This window comes from Petromyzon marinus, chromosome 4 (genome assembly GCF_048934315.1).
Source record: "Petromyzon marinus isolate PM22_M1 ecotype Great Lakes invasive population chromosome 4, UKy_Petmar_22M1.pri1.0, whole genome shotgun sequence".
Lineage (NCBI taxonomy): Eukaryota > Metazoa > Chordata > Hyperoartia > Petromyzontiformes > Petromyzontidae > Petromyzon > Petromyzon marinus.
The window spans coordinates 701,733-720,126 of record NC_133670.1 but is presented as its reverse complement, the minus strand read 5'-3'; the positions used below and the strand labels follow the sequence as shown (position 1 = coordinate 720,126).

Sequence of the window (18,394 nt, the reverse complement as noted above, 5' to 3'; positions counted from 1 at the left end):
GCTGCAAGACAGTGATAGGTCAAGTCTTCTCTCGTCCTCCTCCCTCCGACTTAGCTTCAAGGTACGTGGTAGGACCTTTGTGTAACTGGGTTCATAGGCAGAGTTAGGCTAGGCTCTCCTCGCGAAATATTCCCCCTCCAGGTAGTGTGTATTTGCGCCGTTGATAAACTTTAGTTCCGAGTATCGGTGCATACTCTGAACTAAAGCTTAATCACTCGGGAGGTACGCGTGCATATTCATACCGCCGCCGTATCTTTTTATTAGCGCCGGCCTTTGTGAAAAACACGCACCTGCAGGGGCGCGCGCGTGCACGCCACCGCGTTCGTTTTTGTGGCGTACGTGTGAGAGATAACCCCGGGCGGTGGTAAGCCAGCCAATTAGCGATGTCCCTCAGAGGGCGCTGGCGCGGGGAGGCGGGCGTCAGCCCCCACATAATATCGTGTCTCCCAACGCGGGTGTTCGTGCACATACATGGAAAAAGATCCTCCGTTTAGTCTTAACAGACTGCTGGGGCAAGTGCTGTTAGCGAGTAGCACCTAGGTCGACTGAGCCTCAATTGAGTACCCGGTGTGATGTGTAAAAAGATTACCACGAGGGAGACAAAGGCGGCCGGGCGTGGTTCTGGCCACCCACCCCCTCGCGTGCCGTGCGCGGCCTTCATAGATGCTCGCTATAACAGCACTTGCCCCAAAATTCTGTTAAGGCTATACGGGGGTTTGTTTGTCTTTGATCAATTTTGAGTACATAATCTGCAAGTATATTTTTCGGCATTGGGATATTACAATGGTACACGGCGTGTTTTCGAACCGGAGGGGGTCGCTCACGCACTTGCGCCGGCTCGCTCGCGGCTTTAACGTCTCACTACCGCTCCCTCGCTGCCCAGAACCGAGCGTTCTGTTGTCACAATGTGCACCACCCTGCCGCCTGCAGTAACATCTGCGGGATGAGACGGTGCTGAATGTTGCTGTGCCGCTGCTCGACGTGTTAAGGGGCCCCTTTGCCTGGGCCGTTCCCGGGGAGCGCCGAATGCGCCGCGGCGAATCGCGAGCACCGCGGCCCCCATCGAGCACCGCGGCACCCATCGTGCACCGCGGCCCCCATCGTGCACCGCGGCACCCAGCGGCCCCCATCGAGCACCGCGGCCTGGGAATGGAGGCTGTGGTGGTAATGGTACAAGTTGGTGGTGCTAGAGGTACTTAGTTTCTTAAAGAAACGCGCGGTCTGTCCCGTCGCCTAAATCTGCCAGTCAACCCACGGCACCTGCACGGTCTGTTCCGTGAAATTCCTGCCAGCAGCGAGCCTCCGGACACCTCAAGTGGCCTCGAAGTGCACTTAGCCTGGCACAAGCGCCGTGGTTAGGCGGTGGTAGTTAGTGGTGAGTTGTATTGGTAGTTGGTTGCGATAGTTGTGGTCGTGCAATTAGTTTAGTTATGGCGGTAGTTAGTGGTGGTATGAGTGTGCTAATCCGTAACGCGCAGGCCCTGGTGCCCGTGTCCCGCTCGCGTTTGCGGCGCGACGCGGAGCTGCTGCTGCGCGTGCTGCTTGTGACTGGCCGCTCGGCGCCTCCTCCACCTCCCCGTCGCCTCCTCCTCTCCGCACTCTGCGTCTCCTCGCGTCGCATCCGCAACCTCAACCTCCACTACCGCGGGGAAGACCGCGCCACTGATGTGCTGGCCTTCCCCTACGCGCAGGTGCCGCGCCGGTGGAATCGTTCGTTCATGTTTGGTATTCTCGCCACATTGCCGGGGTGACGTCATATCTTGTTTACAATCATGGGTGTGATGTAATTCATTCATTCAAACCACTGGCTGAAAGAACGTCACTCACATTGTCAGTCAAAAGTGATTGCTGCTCAAATGAGTAAAGCTCGATTATCTGCGTGCCGTTTCTCCGATTTGCGGATTAACCGCGCACCTGAGATTTTGACATGAATGAATAACTCATGGATTTTCCTTTAAGCCCAAATGAATAATCTAAAAAGTTATACATTGCTATTCTTGGAAATGTTTTTTACAAGTCACGTGCTTAAACTAAACAAATGTGCTCCGGTTAATACAAAATTCCACGTGATCGCCTCCAGTATAGTAGGTGCAGATCTTTACATTAGTAGGTGGGGTCTGATGTTGATTGGCGTGGCTCTGCGATCCACTTAGTGGGCGGACTCTTCTGCGGGGAAGCAGGAAAGTGTTATCACTGAGCACGCACATTGATCAGTCGATCGTTAGTTTTTGCACAGATCCGCGGAAAATTTGTATTTTTGGATTATCCGCGATTTTGAATTATCCGTGGCCGTCCTCCCTGTCAGCGCGGATAATCGAGAGTCTACTGTATTTAACAGTCCTTCAGTGGTAGCCATGGAATTACACGTTCACGTGGCAGGGGCGAGTCTGTATGTAGCTCAGCTGGCAATTGACTCGCCGCAAAAAGTGGAACTTATTTTATTGACCCTCAACCCCCGGAGGGCTGATTGGCTGTCAACTTTGCAAACCCTTCGGGTGTCCCCGTAGGTCGTGGCTCCAGGGGTGTTGCCGGAAGCCAAGGACGGCGCGGACGACTCTCTGATGGACTCTCTGGGGGACGTGAACCTGGGGGATGTGTACCTGGGGGTGAGCTACATCCAGCAGAGCCTGCGTGCAGGAGAACGTTTCCATGATGCGCTCACGGTGAGCGAGACTCCGGCCAGGCGGACTCCCCAAGTACGCCGAGCACCAGCCATGCGTGCTCACCACGTGGGCTCACGACAAGGACTCACCACGCGCACTCACCATGACTCACGACGTGCACTCACCACCAGGGCTCACAACGCGTGCTCACCACGAGGACTACTGTTATGATTCATAGTTAGCTGTGGGCTAGTACATTAAAGCCAATATTCAGCTATGGCCTCCGCCAACTAACAGAGCCAATCATATCAAGTACTGTAAGTACTTGAAGAGGTAGATGTATTCCTGAAAAGTGCCGTGTTAAGCAAAAAACGCATTCAGAAAAAAAATTCCGATAAAGTTTGGCGAGATACGATGTACTTCGCATACCACGTATTTTTCCAGAGTTTCCTGCCAAGTTTTTACAGCAAGGGGCAATGTTGCTGTTGTGTAATTCCAAATTTGGTAAATTGCAGTTTCTCAGCATTTGTATGTTTAGCCAATACCAATTGAATTTTTGTCCGTTTAGCTATGGGAAAAAAACTTGAGACTCAGAAAATTAATGCATAACAGGGGCAGAACATACAAACTCCACACAAGGCGCCAGAGTTGAAAGTCAAATCCAGATACTTCTTGCTTTGAGGCGCGAGCGTTACCACTGGTGCAGGGGTAGCGCGTTCGTCACTTGTTGGAGAGTTTGTAGTTGAATGATGGCGGTCACCCTGGTTAATACTGCGGTCTGGATTAATAAAAAAAACACCATGCACCGTTTCCTGCACAGTGGAAGTCAAAGATCCCGTGATTTAATTCTAAAAACGCAGGTCATCGTCTGCCGGTGTCATCCAAAATTTGGCAAATGATAAATATTGCATCTCAAATTTCTCTAAGAAGATTAAAGAAAGCCACATCACCCCCCATACTGTGAACACTTAGCAGGACCCTCCTGAAAGAGTTTGAGACTCAGTAAGGCTTTCCTGGCTTAACAAGCATTACACTAATATGTAGTCATCGTTAACTATTTGCGCGTGTAACGATGATTAGTATGTGTCGTGTGCCCTCGCAGGTGACTTTATTACATGGCATGTGCCATTTACTGGGCTACACCCACGATACCATGGCCGATTGGAAGCAGGTGAGGTACTGTGCATGTACATGAGATCAGGCTGGTGCTGCGTGTGCTCGCTGAGAGAGCGTTAGTGGACGTTCTGTGCTACGCTGCCACTCAAGATCAAGGTGCCATGATAGCCAGAGTCACCAATGCCTCCAACACTCTCTAGCCTCCGCCAGATCCCTCAGGTGAGGTCTGCTCTGACAGTATCTCACCATCTAGCCGTAGACTCACAGAGACCCACATTCTCACAGTGACCCACAGAGCTGGCCTGACAGTCTCCCACCAACTGCTCTGCCTGTCTCGGCAATTGGCACTCCCCCTTGCTGCGTTATCATAACTACAACACTCACCTGCCATGTTCTCTTCCCGACTTGTGCATTTCTTCTCCTAGCTTCCTAGCATCTGGCTCAGTCACCTGGGATCCAATGCATGACAACTTCTTTCCTAGCTACCGAGGGTCCAGCTCTCTGACCCCTACCATAATGCCGATAGCCTTCCTGCCTCAAATACACTCAACTTTACCTTCTGTTCCAAAGTGGTTTTATAGCTAGCGCTTGGTACTCGTGGTGGACTCATACCCATTGGCAGGCGAGGCCCTCCGAGTCACCTTGTGCCCCTCCACTGCCACTGGGGGTGCCCTTTCACTTGTTTAAGATCACATGCACAATCCTATGAAATGCCCCGGAGTAAAGTGAGGTTGCTACATCAATAACACATCGTGATCAGTAATCGTTTAATTCACAGGAAGTGGCTTTTCGGTGATCTTGGAAGACGTGAAAAATGTCGATTCAGTCTCCTGGCATGGCAGTTGGGTGTGCACCACAGTTATTCGATCGGCAAGTCAGGTGCGGTGGCGAATCGGGGCGATCGCCCCAGGCGCCGCACTTTGGGGGGACACCACGCTTCGATGTCACGCTGTCAGATGTAATACCTACCGTTTAGTTTTAAGGCATCCGCTGGCCCAACACAGTGGGGTTTGCCCCGGGTCCCCTATCTCCCTATAGACGGCCCTGGTTACCTCCTATCTCTTCCAGAGCGCCTGAACGGCCCAGAAGAACAGAGCAATACCCTTCAGATCGGTCTCTCGTGGAGGCCCTGCCACCAGCAGTGACTGTGAGGAAGCAGTTCTGTATCCGTCCTATCAACCATGGGCGGCAGGGCGGCGATGACGCAGTGGTAACGCTCATGCCTCACAGCAAGAAGGGACTGGGTTGGAGTCCTGACTCGGGGGCCTTGTAGAGATTGCATGTGTCCTTGTTTGCATGGTTTTCCTCCGGGTCCTCTTCTTTCCTACCATATCTACAAAAAAAAATCCAATGCTGAAAATGTTCCTGAAATTTATTGAATTGGAATTATACATTGCAACATCACTCCCTACAGTGGAAACTCAGCAGGACCCCCTAAAAAAGTCTTGAGACGAGCTGTGTAATAATAAAGTGGCAAATGTTGGCGATTGTGCTTGCAGATGTACGAGAAGGAGAGTGAGGTGCTGTTGGAATACGGCCGCAACACAGGCATCACGCTCGCGCCTCTCACAGCTGGGACATTCTGACTCCCACCGTCGAAACCTGCTCGAGCTGCGGGTGGCACAACATTCTAGAGATGCCTCAAGAACCTTACCACGCTCTGCTATGTCAGCCTCACTACCTCTCCACGCTCTACCATGCCAGCCTCCGGACAATGACTTTGGCAACTACCTCGTTACCCTGGAAGCCCCTCTCGAACTTTTGGGATGGTGACGTGGCTCAGAGTTAGCAAGTTCGCCGCTTATTACAGAGGCTTGTAGTTCCAATCCGGTAGGCCATCATCATTAATACTGCATTGTGTGTATGAACCGTAAAATACCACTCGTCATCTGCTTCAGAGTGGACGGTAAAGATACCCTGTCGTAATTTGAGACGGGGAGGCCATTGTGTGCTGGCATTTTGGTCCAAATTCAAAAAAATGACATCGCAAATTAACCAATTGGGATTACACACAGTTTTATTTCAGTTTATTTATTTTGGTATAGCCCTGTGAGCCATTTGGCTCTTGAATCGGGTGCAACCACAACAAACAAAAAAACAAAAACACGAACAAGAAAACATCTTAAAGTGACTATATGACTGCAAACAGAAAATCCATGAAAAAAAACAGCAAAATATTCCTGAAAAAAGCACCGTACACCAACGCTGTGTGCAAAAAATCCCAGTGGGATGCAAGTCAAGCAAAAACAACAGCAGCAACATCGCTCCCTACTGTGAAGTGACCACAGACTGTGAAACAGAGCAGCGCCTTCTTTTGTGATAGCCTTACGCTGTAACAATGAGAGCATGAATACCAAATTGACGGTATAAATTTTGTTTTAAATCAATTGCTGAGGACTGGCACAAAGTTCTATAATGGCAAGTGACCAGCAACAAGCAGCACTATTGAAGGTCTAACAATTTGCATTCAGGTTTGGAACTCAATTGTAAATACTGAATACATTATGGACGTTGCTGAACACATAAAACAAAGTAACCATTGGAGGAGAGGGTCCTAGTCTATAAACATTTGGCAGTTCACCAGGAAACCTGATTCTGCTGATGAGACAATGTCAAAACTGGTCTAAAACCGGTCCAGAGTTTATACTTTGCACTCCTGTCGTTTTTTGTTATTGTTATAACTTGTTAATCCGCCCCTACTGGACATCTGTGAAAAGAGCGTCATAGCTCATTGGATTCGTCCTGCGGAATCAATGAAGATTATGATTCGTGCTTGCGTTGAACAAGTGCTGCTGAAATAATGCACTCCCTGAAGGAGGCAGTGCCGCTAATGGGATGCGTCTAAGAATGCATTTATTTTGTATGGAGGGATGGATGTGTGTGGAGCTGTCTGCAGTTATTTTGTAATTGTCTACAACAACGCCAATGATTGTTTCAATATTGCATTCCTTGGAATTTAGGAGCGTATCACAAATGCATCCTGCTAATTATCATCAGCCATCATTGATCCACTGCTGGATGAAGGCCTCCCCAAGTCGCCCCCCAGGTGTTTACATGGGTGTGTGCCACGGTGGCGAGATGTGAACTCCCTCGCCTGGTGTGCAGTTGGTTCAATCCTGACCCTGACGTCAGCTGTATATATTTGGAGTTTGCATGCCTCTCTCCCCATGGCCGTGTGGATTTTTCGGTCCTCCAGTTTTCCGGTTTTCCCCGCCACATTTAGAATCAACATTCGTTTATAGTATTTGGCAACCATACATTTCCAAATGATCAGCCACTTCATTGAACTATGATTTTTGGCCAAGTCACTTCTGCATAAGAGCTACGCAGTGCAGTGGGCCTTAGGGGCCGTCCATAAATGACGTCACGCGATTTTGGACGATTTTGACCCCCGTCACACGGCGCCACAAAAAGTAAGACCCCCCAAATATGACGTCACAAAGCTCTGCCCCCCCCCCCCAAATAAAACATGCTTCAAATCGCTTTAAACTATTGTCATTGTAGTGCGTATTTAAGGTGGCGCTGCACTCTGATGTAGGAGAAAATATAAAAAAGTATATTTAATTAAGTAGAATGTGTTTATATTTATTTGAAGTTGCGCATTTTGATGTGACGTCACATTTCTCAACCCCCCCTCGTCACAAATGCCTGACCCCCCCCCCCCCCCGGTCTATTTAATTAAGTAGAACGTGTGAGTGAGCCGAGGCTGCGGCGAGGGGGAGTGAGAAAACCTGCCCCCATACTTGACACCTGTCACAAAAAAGAGCTTTAGAGCGCATCGGATTCCTCCTGCGGTCTAAATACAAATTCCGATTCTTTACGTCTCAGTCGTTCGCTGCAAGCGGGCAAATGACCGCGGACCCTCAGGGGATTCTTCCGCGGTCTAACGAATCGCTGGAGTCGATTTACTCCCCCCCCCCTCTCGATTCACCGCCCCCCCCCCCTCTCGATTCATCCCCGCCCCCCTCTCGTTCGTGGTGCAGCGAAGCCACGGGGCCCAGCGCGCCCAACAGCAAACAACGCGGATAGAATTCGCCGCGTGACGGAGAGACAGCGCCGCGTGTGTTGGACTGAGCAAGAGCTTTGGCGGGGGGGGGGGAGAAGCAGAAAAGGTGCACGAGGTGAGTGAGCGAGTGTAGTGGACGGGGTAAGCCAGTGTGGGTGAGTGGTTGGGTGAGCCAGTGTGTGTGGGTGAGTGGTAGGGTGAGCCAGTGTGTGGGTGAGTGGTTGGGTGAGCCAGTGTGTGGGTGAGTGGTTGGGTGAGCCAGTGTGTGGGTGAGTGGTAGGGTGAGCCAGTGTGTGGGTGAGTGGTTGGGTGAGCCAGTGTGTGTGGGTGAGTGGTAGGGTGAGTCAGTGTGTGGGTGAGTGGTTGGGTGAGCCAGTGTGTGTGGGTGAGTGGTTGGGTGAGCCAGTGTGTGTGGGTGAGTGGTAGGGTGAGTCAGTGTGTGGGTGAGTGGTTGGGTGAGCCAGTGTGTGTGGGTGAGTGGTTGGGTGAGCCAGTGTGTGGGTGAGTGGTAGGGTGAGCCAGTGTGTGTGGATGAGTGGTAGAGTGAGCCAGTGTGTGAATGAGTGGTTGGGTGAGCCAGTGTGTGGGTGAGTGGTAGGGTGAGCCAGTGTGTGAATGCGTGGTTGGGTGAGCCAGTGTAAGGGTGAGTGGTTGGGTGAGCCAGTGTGTGGGTGAGTGGTTGGGTGAGCCAGTGTGTGTGAATGAGTGGTTGTGTGAGCCAGTGTGTGGGTGAGTGGTCGGGTGAGCCAGTGTGTGTGGGTGAGTGGTCGGGTGAGCCAGTGTGAGGTTGAGTGGTCTGGTGAACCAGTAGGTGGGTCGGTGAGTGGGTGTGGTGTTGTGACCTTCAGTGTGGTGCTTGAATAAGTTTGTGAGTGAGCCGAGGCTGCGGTGGCCGGCCATGCGGGATACGTGACCCAGCCACCGCACGCTGCCCAAGAAGCTTGTGTTTTACCGGATAGGAGGGGGCTAAACGGGCGCGGCACGGGCTAGAGAAGAGATGGAGTGATGTGGTGCAGGAGGATATGGAGCTAAGTGGACTTGCCGTGGCACGATCGGCCTCTGTGGAGGAGGCTCGTGAAGGATGCTACTGGGCAGTTGGAGGCAGTCGCCCTCCAACAACAACGGAGGGCAGAGGAGCGACCCTCACAACAACGAGCGTAGCCCCGGGCAGCTAAAACGCAGAAAGTTGGCACAGTAGGGGGTACGGGTGGTGCATCTGCCATTCATCTCAGTCAATCAACCCGTGGCACCTGGCTCTGTTTCGTGACCGCCTTCCTCAAAGTGCACCTAGCCTGGCACAAGCGCCGTTGTGGCGTTCACCGAGTGTGTTGTGACATGCAGTGGTGAGTGGGAGAAATGAGTGGGAGAGTGCTGTTGTGACCTGCGAGTCCGTCTGGTGAACGCGAGTCTTCCAACTTCTTTGGCCGCACTGAATCAGGGCAGTCGACCGAAACGTTGGCGGTTAGGCGCTATTTTGATGTTTACATCCTTAGAGAATCGATTCCTAAAACGCGGGCACCACGGACTCGGAGACGCGGGAGAATCGAGACGCGGAATCGCGAGAGGCTAAAGAATCGCCGGTGTGAATGGGCGCGGACCCTGAGAGTGAGACTCGGGAGAGTGAGAGACGCAGGGATGTTGTAAGTGAGATGTTTAGTTCAAGGGTTTGGTTCTCGAACGCGTTTGTGAGATGAGCCGAGCACGAGTCCATGCCACCAATTCGCCTCCTCTCGCCGTTTTGCCTTGCAGAGAATGAGCGATGGAGCAATCCCTGGCACTCGCATCAGGTTCGGTGAACACCTCGCAGTATTTACACATTTGAGTGTTTATTTTTACTGTTATACTATTTTACCCAGGAAAGCCTCAGTGAGTCTTTTTCACGAGGGTCCTGCCAGGTTTTCGCGGTAGTAGGTGATGCTTCTCCTGTGTAATCCTAATTAAGTGATTTGCAGCGTAATTTTTTCAGCATTGGGATTTTTTTGGCCAATACCAGTTACACTGTATTTTTTTTTGCTTTTGAGGAAACCCATGCAGAACAGGGGTAAAACATACAGACTCGAATTAGGTAGCAACCCTAATTGAAATATAAGTTCAAATGCCAGACTCAAGAACATCATCCTATGTGGGCAGAACAATGGCGTTTGACCTGTATTTGCAATTAATAGCTAGCGAAATTATTATCGCTTGCGTTGTTTGCCCAGGAATACAGCCTAACTGAATCTCAATCGTTTTAGGAGGGTCCTGCCAAGTGCTGCTGCTGTGTAATCCCGATGGAGCAATTTGCAGTGCAATTTTAAGTATTGGGTTATTTGGTTAATTATAGTTACATAGTGTATGTTTTTTTTGCTATGGTAGGGAACCAGAGAATCCGGAGGAAACCCACTCAGAACAGGGGGGAGAACATACATATTCCACGCATACAGGCTCCCAAGTCGGGAATCGAACCCAGGTACTTCTTCCTGCGATGCGTGACGCGCCACCCAGAGCCATCGCTAGGGTACAGTGAATCAGGGCGACTTCCCAGGGCCCCGCGCTTTGGGGGCCTCCGCACTTTGACGTCACGCTGTCAGATGTAATACTTCCCGTTTAGTTTGAAGGCATCCGGGGGGCCCACACAGTGGGGTTTGCCACGGGCCCCGCACCCCCCTATAGACGGCCCTGGTTACCTCCCATCTCTTCCAAAGTGCCTAAACGGCCCGGAAGAGCAGAGCAATACCCTCCAGAGCAGTCTCTCATGGAGTCCCTGGCGCCAGCAGTGACCATGAGCAAGCCGTTCCGTATCCGATCTATCAACGTGGGCGGCAGGGCGGCGGCGGCGGAGTGGTAATGCTCGTGGCTCACAGCAAGAAGGTTTGAGTCCTGACTCGGGCGCCTCATGGAAATTGCATGTGTCCTTGTGTTGCATGGCTTTTCTCCGGGTCCTCCACTTCCCATATCTACCACCCTGCCGCCCTTTGCGTTCCTCCTACCCCTTCCCGTCAGAGCATGCCGCTCGGTGAGCCACATGTGTAGAAGCATCAGAATCACGTGACCCGATGTTCATTCAGAGGGAATGAGAACCCTGGTGGTGATGCGGCTCAAGTGGCCTGCTTGTTGCAGGGAAGAAGTTCATGGATCTAACCCAGCAGACCACCCAGACTATCACTGCGGTGTGTGTGTGTGGCGCTAACTGTAAACTACTATGCGCTGTTAACTGTAAACTACTACGTGCTGTCTCCTCAGTGAACGTTGACATTCGAATCAAGTAAGGCCATCATGTGCCAGCGTCGTCAAAATTTGCCAAATTTGCTAATTCCTGTTCGTGGGATGTTGATTAACTGTGAATAACCCAAATAATAATAGATATCCGTTGTAATTTATATGACAACATTAAACCCCTCTCTGGGCTTCTCATTTGGTCGGCTCACAGTGAAGCTATCACATTTATCTCTCTATTTTTAAGACCGAAACAGGAGGATTTATCCACAATTCTGGCTGTCGCCTGATGAGCATTGTTGTAATTACCGGCGAAACGTCATACTCGAATTGTAAATGTTGTAGGTTTAATCTCTCCAAAACACCGGTGTGCTGAACTAATAACTACTTGGTATGTTTTGTTTACGTGCCAAATTTTACTAATTGGCTGTGTCGGGTGGTAGCAGGTTTAATGACACATTTATATTCACACGATCTAACTGAAAAAAAAACCTCATGGATAACACACTGTAGTAATCATCGCTTCCTGCTGTGAAACTACTACATGCTTCGTGAAACGGAGCGCCTTTTGTCGTGATAGCCTCGTGCTCTAGGAATGGCGCCAGCAGTCCACTGGTATTAGGTTGTCAGGACCATGATTGTTGATGGTGACGAGTGGTCTTCACATGCAGGCACGGAGCGGGAAGCGCGTGGGGCGGACTCACGTTTACCCGGAGCAGTGAGCGTCAAGCAGGAGTGCGAAGAGACGCCGAGCATTGGGACGTGGGTGGGGAAAGGTGAGGAGGCGGGTGGGGAAAGGTGAGGAGGCGGGTGAGTCACGGCATTGTGGTGACAAAGGCATGGAAGTGGGCTCGCTCATTGTGGGGAGCGGTGGCGCAGTGGTAAGCGCGTTGCGTTCTGAACCTAACGACCCAAGTTTGATTCCCGCTCACGATCACCAACACTAGTGTCGATTATCTGAACCAGTCCTGGGCCTCCCATAGGTTGACTCAGCCACAAATGAGTACCTGGTACGATGAGTAAACATCACCACTGGGGAGACAAAGGCGGCTGGGCGTGGTGCTGGCCACACCCCCTCGTGTACCATGCCGGTCTTCGTGGGTGCTCGAAAACAGCACTTACCAAAAAAGTCTGCTTAGGCTATATGGGGGATCTTTGACTTTGGAGCCAGTTGAGCCCATCATAGGTCGACTCAGCCTTAAATGAGAACCTGGTGTGGTGTGTACACATCCACATTTGGGGGACAAAGGCCTCAATAGGGGCGCCGCGGTGGCGAGATGTTAACTATCTACAGGTCATGAGTTTGATTTGACCATGACGCCTGTATATTTAAAAATTGCATGTTCTTCCCGTGGTTGCACATTTAGAAACATGTGTTTTAGGGTAGTTTGCTGCTATACATTTACATTTAATGATAAGCCACTTCCTTGAGCTATCATTTGTGGCCAGGTTGCTTCTGAACAAGAGCTATATAGCTGAGTGGGTCTTACCTGGTAAAATAAACCTAGTTTTAATAGTTTAGGTGCTCACTCACAGCACTTTCCCTAACGGTCTGTTGAAGGTTATACGGTGGGTCTTTGTCTTTGTGGTGTCAGGTAAGGCAGGGGACCTCTAGAACATCCTTGTGTTTTGCGTGAAGCCTTGAATTTTTCATTTTTAGTAGCAGAATATATGGTGTCTGTATCAGAAAAAAGTTGGTTCTTACATTCAAATTAATGATGAATGATATCAAGTCATGTTTGATCTAGAGTCGTGTTTGACACACAGTTGAGAAGAATTTCAGATGCGATTGGCGGATAGCCAAATAGGCGAATAGCAAGTTCGTAAATAACGAGGGATTACAAATTTTAGCACGGTTGACTATGTATGGTGCGAAAAAAGTTCAACATGCATACAATGTCAGTAACATTGTGTGTTTTTGTTTCAGTTATGGGAGTAAACCGGAGGTCCCGGAGGAAACCCATGCAGAACAGGGGGAGAACGTATAGACTCCTCACAGAACGGCGCCCGAGTCGGGAATCAAACTCGGGCGATTCTTGCTGTGAGACACAACAAGCGCTGCCCCACCACCCTGCCGCCCCATGTGTTGGTGAGTTTTAAGTCACGACACGCGATCTGATGCACAGTAATTCCTCTTTTAAGGCAGTGATAGATGTGTTCCATGAAAAGTGCCGCGTTAAGCGAAAACAGTTTCCCCATAAAAAAACGTGACGATAAAGTTTAGCAAGATATGATGTACTACACGCATGCGGTGAGATGGTGCGACAAATAACTGGGGTATACTCTTTGGGTCTTTCGGTAAAGTCACATAGATAGAAAAAGAAAAAAATCAACGTTTTGATCGCAACATAAGCAATTGTCTTCAGGTGAAAAAATACAGCAGGTGGACTACTGAGGCAGGAAGAAATATATATAATTAGGGTATATCGGTGCGTTAATGTATAATTTCAGATTTTATCACGGTACAGCTCAGCCGCACAGCTCAAGAAAGTTCATCGTCAACCGCTCAGAAACCGCGGAATAACAGCGCGCGTTGTGCATTATAACGGGTCGCCTTCCGCTTTATAACGGGGTGCGCGTTCCACGTTATAACTGGCGTGTTCCACGTTATGACGGGGAGTCTTTCACGTTCTAATGGAGTGCATGTTCCGCGTTGTGTGGAAACTGTTCCCTTATGGAACAACCGTGTTAGAGTGACAATGTGTTGTGTAAACCCCGCGTGTTAAGAGAGGACTTGGCGTAATCGCGTGAGCACTCCAGCTCTCTCCGCGTCTCTCAGGGACGCTTTTCTAGGTAACGAGCGTTAATCACAATAAAGAATACTAACGAGATATGCACAGCATCGGCTAAATCCAGCTCCGCAAGCAAATGTGATTTGTAACTTTGAACATGACCCGTGTATCAATAGTTACATTTTGAGGGACTGTGTGTTGTCTTGATGTGGTCTGGGACTGTTGTTGTTTTGCTGCCTTTACATTTTCTGTTGATAAATCGGAAGGAATGCATGTGCTTGTGTAATTTGTAAAAAAAATATAGGCAGTCCCCGCGATATGAGCATCCGTCTTACAAACATCGGCACTTACAAACGAACCGCCATTCGATGTTATGATTTTTAACCATCCGACTTGCGAATGTTCGGTTATACTTTGAACTGATTCGTAAAACTATTTTGTTCGGCGGAGTGATCCTCCAGGACTCAAGGTAAATGAAAATGAAACAGATATATATTTTTATGTTACTTCATTTTTTTTATATACGATATATAAAAACCCTTGAATATCGGTGGAGTTATGTTCTTGTAAAGTGCCGCAAACGCCCAAACCGCTTTATTCAATAAATAAATAATAGGGTTAGGTACACGGTAACTAAAAATAGACATGACAATTGATATAAGTGTAGTGACATAGGACGTCACTACTGTGTCGACCTGTACGAGGGCTGGGGGCCTCAAGGGAGTGCCTGGGGGGTCACGTGGTGGAGGACCCCGACCTTCCCAGAGGTGGGGGAAGGGAGGCGTGACCTAGGCGGAGCCGGCCACGCCGGAGCGATTATAAGCTGGGTGTGAATGCAGAGCGGGGCTGTTCAACCCCGAAGTGAAGACGACATCATCGATCCTCAAGTCCTGGGTCGTCGTCTGGGACCAGGCAGCCCGTTGCCTGCCTGGGTCTCGCTGTATAGTGTTCCAGAGTGTTAGTGAGTTGAGAAAGGTGGTCACCACCTTATGTACACTTTTATATTACTTACCGTTCTAATAAATAGTGTTGCCTCCAAGCTGTGTGTGTGTGCACCTAATTCGAAGCCACTACATAAGTACTGTACTGTAATGCAAATGAACTAAAAACTATATAATTGTAATAAACATGTAATAGTATTAATACTAAATATATGCTGTACTTACCGATGATGATCCAACATGGGTGTGTGTGTTTGTCCGTGAGTAGGGAACGGTAGCGAAGCAGTTAGCGCGAACCCGGCAATCCGAGTTTGATTCCAGCTCAAGCCCAACACCAGTGATGATTATCTGAATCGGGGAAGCCCAGGACCGATTATTATCTAAATCGGTCCTGGGCTTCCGCTAGGTCAACTCGGCTTCAAATGGTTACCTGGTGCAATGTGTAAACATCGCCAATGAGGAGACAAAGGCGGCCGGGCGTGGTGCTGGCTACCCACCCGCTTGTGCCATGCCGGCCTTCATAGGTGCTCGCTAACAGCACTTGTCCCAACAGTTTGTTAATAGGCTATACAGGGGGTGCTTGTCTCTGTCCGCGAGAGCTTGCACGGCAAAGGTTGAGGTGTCACTGACTGCCTCCCGTCCCTCGCCTGCCCTACACCACAGTATCAGCCACACAACACCATCACTCGAGAAGCGTCTCGAGTAATACTTGTGTACAGTATATCCGCGAAAGGCTAAAACAAACCACCGAAATAGCTAAATTTGGTTTCCAGAGAAGTTGCCCACGATCGGTCGAAATTGTAAACGATAAGCCCACGATATTAAGTATTGCATACAAATTTATTTTTATTTAGGAGTTTCACAATGCTTCTCTTTATTATTTAACCTTATGTACAATTCAATGTTTAGTTCAAAGATACTAAAACATCGACTTATGAATGGGTCCCAGGAACGTAACCCATTCATAGTCGATGACTGCCTGTATAATGGATTTTTCTTTATTTATAATAACTTGTTTACCTTTTCTCTACTTTGTGCTCATATCGATTTTCGTATTTGTTGTAACTCACTTGACACACCAGCCCCTACTGGACGGCTAGATTAGAGCTTCATATCTCATTGGATTTTCTGAATAAAGATTCTGATCATGATTCTTCCCCGCAGCAGAGACGGCGGACGGCACCGGACAACGGCAGAAGCCATTCCAGTGCTTCCTGTGCCCCTACAACACTGACCACCGGAGCAACCTACAGCGCCACCTGAAGACGCACACGGGCGAGCGGCCGTACGTCTGCCGCGAGTGCGGCAAGGCCTTCACACAGTCGAGCAACCTGCGCAAGCACCGGCGCACGCACTCGGGAGAGAGGCCCTATGCATGCATCGAGTGCGGGAAGGCCTTCGCGTACCGGCACACGCTGCGGGGCCACGCGCGCACCCACTCGGGCGAGCGGCCGCATGCCTGCAGCGAGTGCGGCAAGACTTTCGCCGACGTCACGAATCTCAAGAGGCACGAGCGGACTCACGCGACGGGGGCAGCGAGTGCTGAGGCGCCGCTCGGTTGCGACCGAGGGCTTCTCGAGCCACGCCGGCGGACGAAGCGACGCGAAGCCACGGCAGAGACCGCCCGGACGGCGGAGGAGAAGCCGCACGCTTGCTTTTCCTGCGGCGAAGGGTTCTGCCGCCCAGCCGAGTTTACGCAACATGCCGAGCGTCGCCTGCCGGAGGGGGCCGGCGAGGAGGGCTGCGCCGCGGACGCCTCAGACGACGACGTTGATGGCTCGACGGATGAGGTCGGGGCCTCGGCGGGTCCGGCTGTTGCCCTGCGGGCTGGGGCCAAGCCACATGTCTGCCGTGAGTGCGCCAAGTCATTCGCCAATGCGTCGGGTCTGCGCCGGCATGGGCGGACGCACGTAGGCCACAGGCCGCACGTGTGCGCAGCCTGCGGGAAGTCGTTTTCCCAGTCGGGCAACTTGCGTGCGCATGAGCGCGCGCACACCGGTGGCAGACCGCACGCGTGCCGGGAGTGCGGCCGTGCGTTCTCCTACCCGCACGCGCTGCGGCGTCACGCGCGCTCAGCGCACGCCACCGAGCGACCGCACCGTTGCACCGAGTGCGGGAAGGCCTTCTCGGACTTCTCCTACCTCAAGACACACCGGCGCTACCATGCTGGCGAGAAGCCGCACCGTTGCGCACTGTGCAGCAAGTCCTTCGTGCAGCTGGGCGATCTGCGCCGGCATGAGAAGATCCATGCGAGGACGGAGACGTGCAAGTGACAGGGGTGCTGTAATACGATACAATCGGATACCCCACGAAATAACCCATCAGCCCATACATATAAGAAAGTAGCTGTGGTGTTTCCCATAAGGGTGTCTTCCAATATATGGGAGAAAGTAGGCGTGGCATTGCCTGTTGGGACATATCTGTCCATCATGGGAGAAAGAGGGGGGGGCGTTGCTTGTATGGGTGTCTCTGTTCACATATTGGGAGATGGTCGGCATGGTATTGTCCGTAGGGTTGTGTTTCCCCCAATATATGGGAGAAAGTAGTCATGGCGTTGCCTGTTGGGACTTGTATCTGTCCATATATGGGAGAAAGTAGGCGTGGTGTTCCCTGTAAGGTCATGTCTATTTCCACATGGGAGAAAGTAGGTGTGGCGTTGCTTGTAGGGGTGTCTGTTTACATATTTGGGAGACGGTCGGCATGGTATTGCCCGTAGGGTCGTGTTTCCCCCCATATATGGGAGAAAGTAGTCATGGCGTTGCCTGTTGGGACTTGTATCTGTCCATATATGAGAGAAAGTAGGCGTGGCATTGCCTGTTGGGACGTATCTGTCCATCATGGGAGAAAGTAGGTGCGGCGTTGCTTGTAGGGGTGTCTCTGTTCAAATATTTGGGAGACGGTCGGCATGGTATTGCCCGTAGGGTCGTGTTTCCCCCCATATATGGGAGAAAGTAGTCATGACGTTGCCTGTTGGGACTTGTATCTGTCCATATATGGGAGAAAGTAGGCATGGTGTTTCCCGTAAGGTCATGTCTATTTCCACATGGGAGAAAGTACGAGTGACGTTGCCCGTAGGGACGTGTCTTATCCCATATATGGACTTGTGGAATCTGATTCAAGGTATCTTTTGTATTGATTCTGTTTACAGTAGATCCAATAGCCATGTGAGAGTATCAATTCATCCAGGGTTAATCACTATGTCGATTAATTGGCATGTGATCCATGGATCGAGTAATCCCTGGATCGAGTAATCCCATGGGTTAATATGTGAAAGGCCCCCTTTTTTTGATTGGTTAATATCAGCATGATGAGTGATTGGTTCGCAGTCAGTTTTTATTGGATTGTGGCAGAGGCTGGGTGTCCGTGCGTGAGATGAGATCGAGTACGTTATGAGTGTGCGCAAGGCTTTTTTGCAAAGTGTGTCTGATTGAATTTATTCCGTTTGTAACAAAGTAAAGGTTGTTTTAAATGTAGCTTTGTTGTGGAATCGTTTCTCGTGACACTTTATTATTTTATTATTGGAATCCGATTATGTATCTTGGAAAATGAATCAGATGAGCTATGAAGCTCTTATTCAAAGATGTCCAGTAGGGGCTGGCAGGTCAGCGAGTTACAACATTAATTCATTCATCATGCATAGTCTGCGAAGGACCGTTGCGCCAAACTTGTGACCTCTTGTGACAGTATTCACATAAACTGCTTTGGCTGCCATAAACCGGCGTCTCGAGTAATTTGTTTAATCCATGGATCACGGGAAGCGACCACGGGGGTGGCGCCATTCCTTTGAGAGTCGCAGTCCAC

General features: G+C 50.4%; 2 protein-coding genes across 9 annotated transcripts; both read left to right on the top strand.

The window, feature by feature from the left end:
* The first annotated feature begins 476 nt into the window (after positions 1-476).
* On the top strand, positions 477-7,208 carry YBEY (ybeY metalloendoribonuclease). Of its 4 annotated transcripts, none has more exons than XM_032946581.2 (4): positions 478-1,691; positions 2,508-2,696; positions 3,706-3,774; positions 5,219-7,208. In XM_032946581.2, the coding sequence occupies exons 1-4, from the start codon at positions 1,431-1,433 to the stop codon at positions 5,303-5,305; spliced, it is 606 nt and encodes a 201-aa protein (XP_032802472.1). In that variant the 5' UTR covers positions 478-1,430; the 3' UTR covers positions 5,306-7,208. The 4 variants fall into 4 exon arrangements, with proteins under 4 accessions (XP_032802475.1, XP_032802472.1, XP_032802474.1 ...); XM_032946583.2 differs by having other exon boundaries at positions 479-1,691; positions 2,508-2,606; XM_032946582.2 differs by having other exon boundaries at positions 483-1,691; positions 2,508-2,663.
* A 430-nt stretch (positions 7,209-7,638) lies between these two features.
* On the top strand, positions 7,639-18,308 carry LOC116938860 (uncharacterized). Of its 5 annotated transcripts, none has more exons than XM_032946593.2 (5): positions 7,639-7,840; positions 9,475-9,512; positions 11,592-11,696; positions 12,848-13,009; positions 15,758-18,308. In XM_032946593.2, exons 2-5 carry the CDS (start codon positions 9,485-9,487, stop codon positions 16,864-16,866), a joined length of 1,404 nt encoding a protein of 467 aa, XP_032802484.2. In that variant the 5' UTR covers positions 7,639-7,840; positions 9,475-9,484; the 3' UTR covers positions 16,867-18,308. The 5 variants fall into 5 exon arrangements, with proteins under 5 accessions (XP_032802484.2, XP_032802481.2, XP_032802480.2 ...); XM_032946590.2 differs by lacking the exon at positions 7,639-7,840 and adding an exon at positions 10,081-10,174 and having other exon boundaries at positions 7,871-9,512; positions 15,761-18,308; XM_032946589.2 differs by lacking the exon at positions 7,639-7,840 and adding an exon at positions 10,081-10,174 and having other exon boundaries at positions 7,874-9,512.
* Positions 18,309-18,394: the final 86 nt, after the last annotated feature.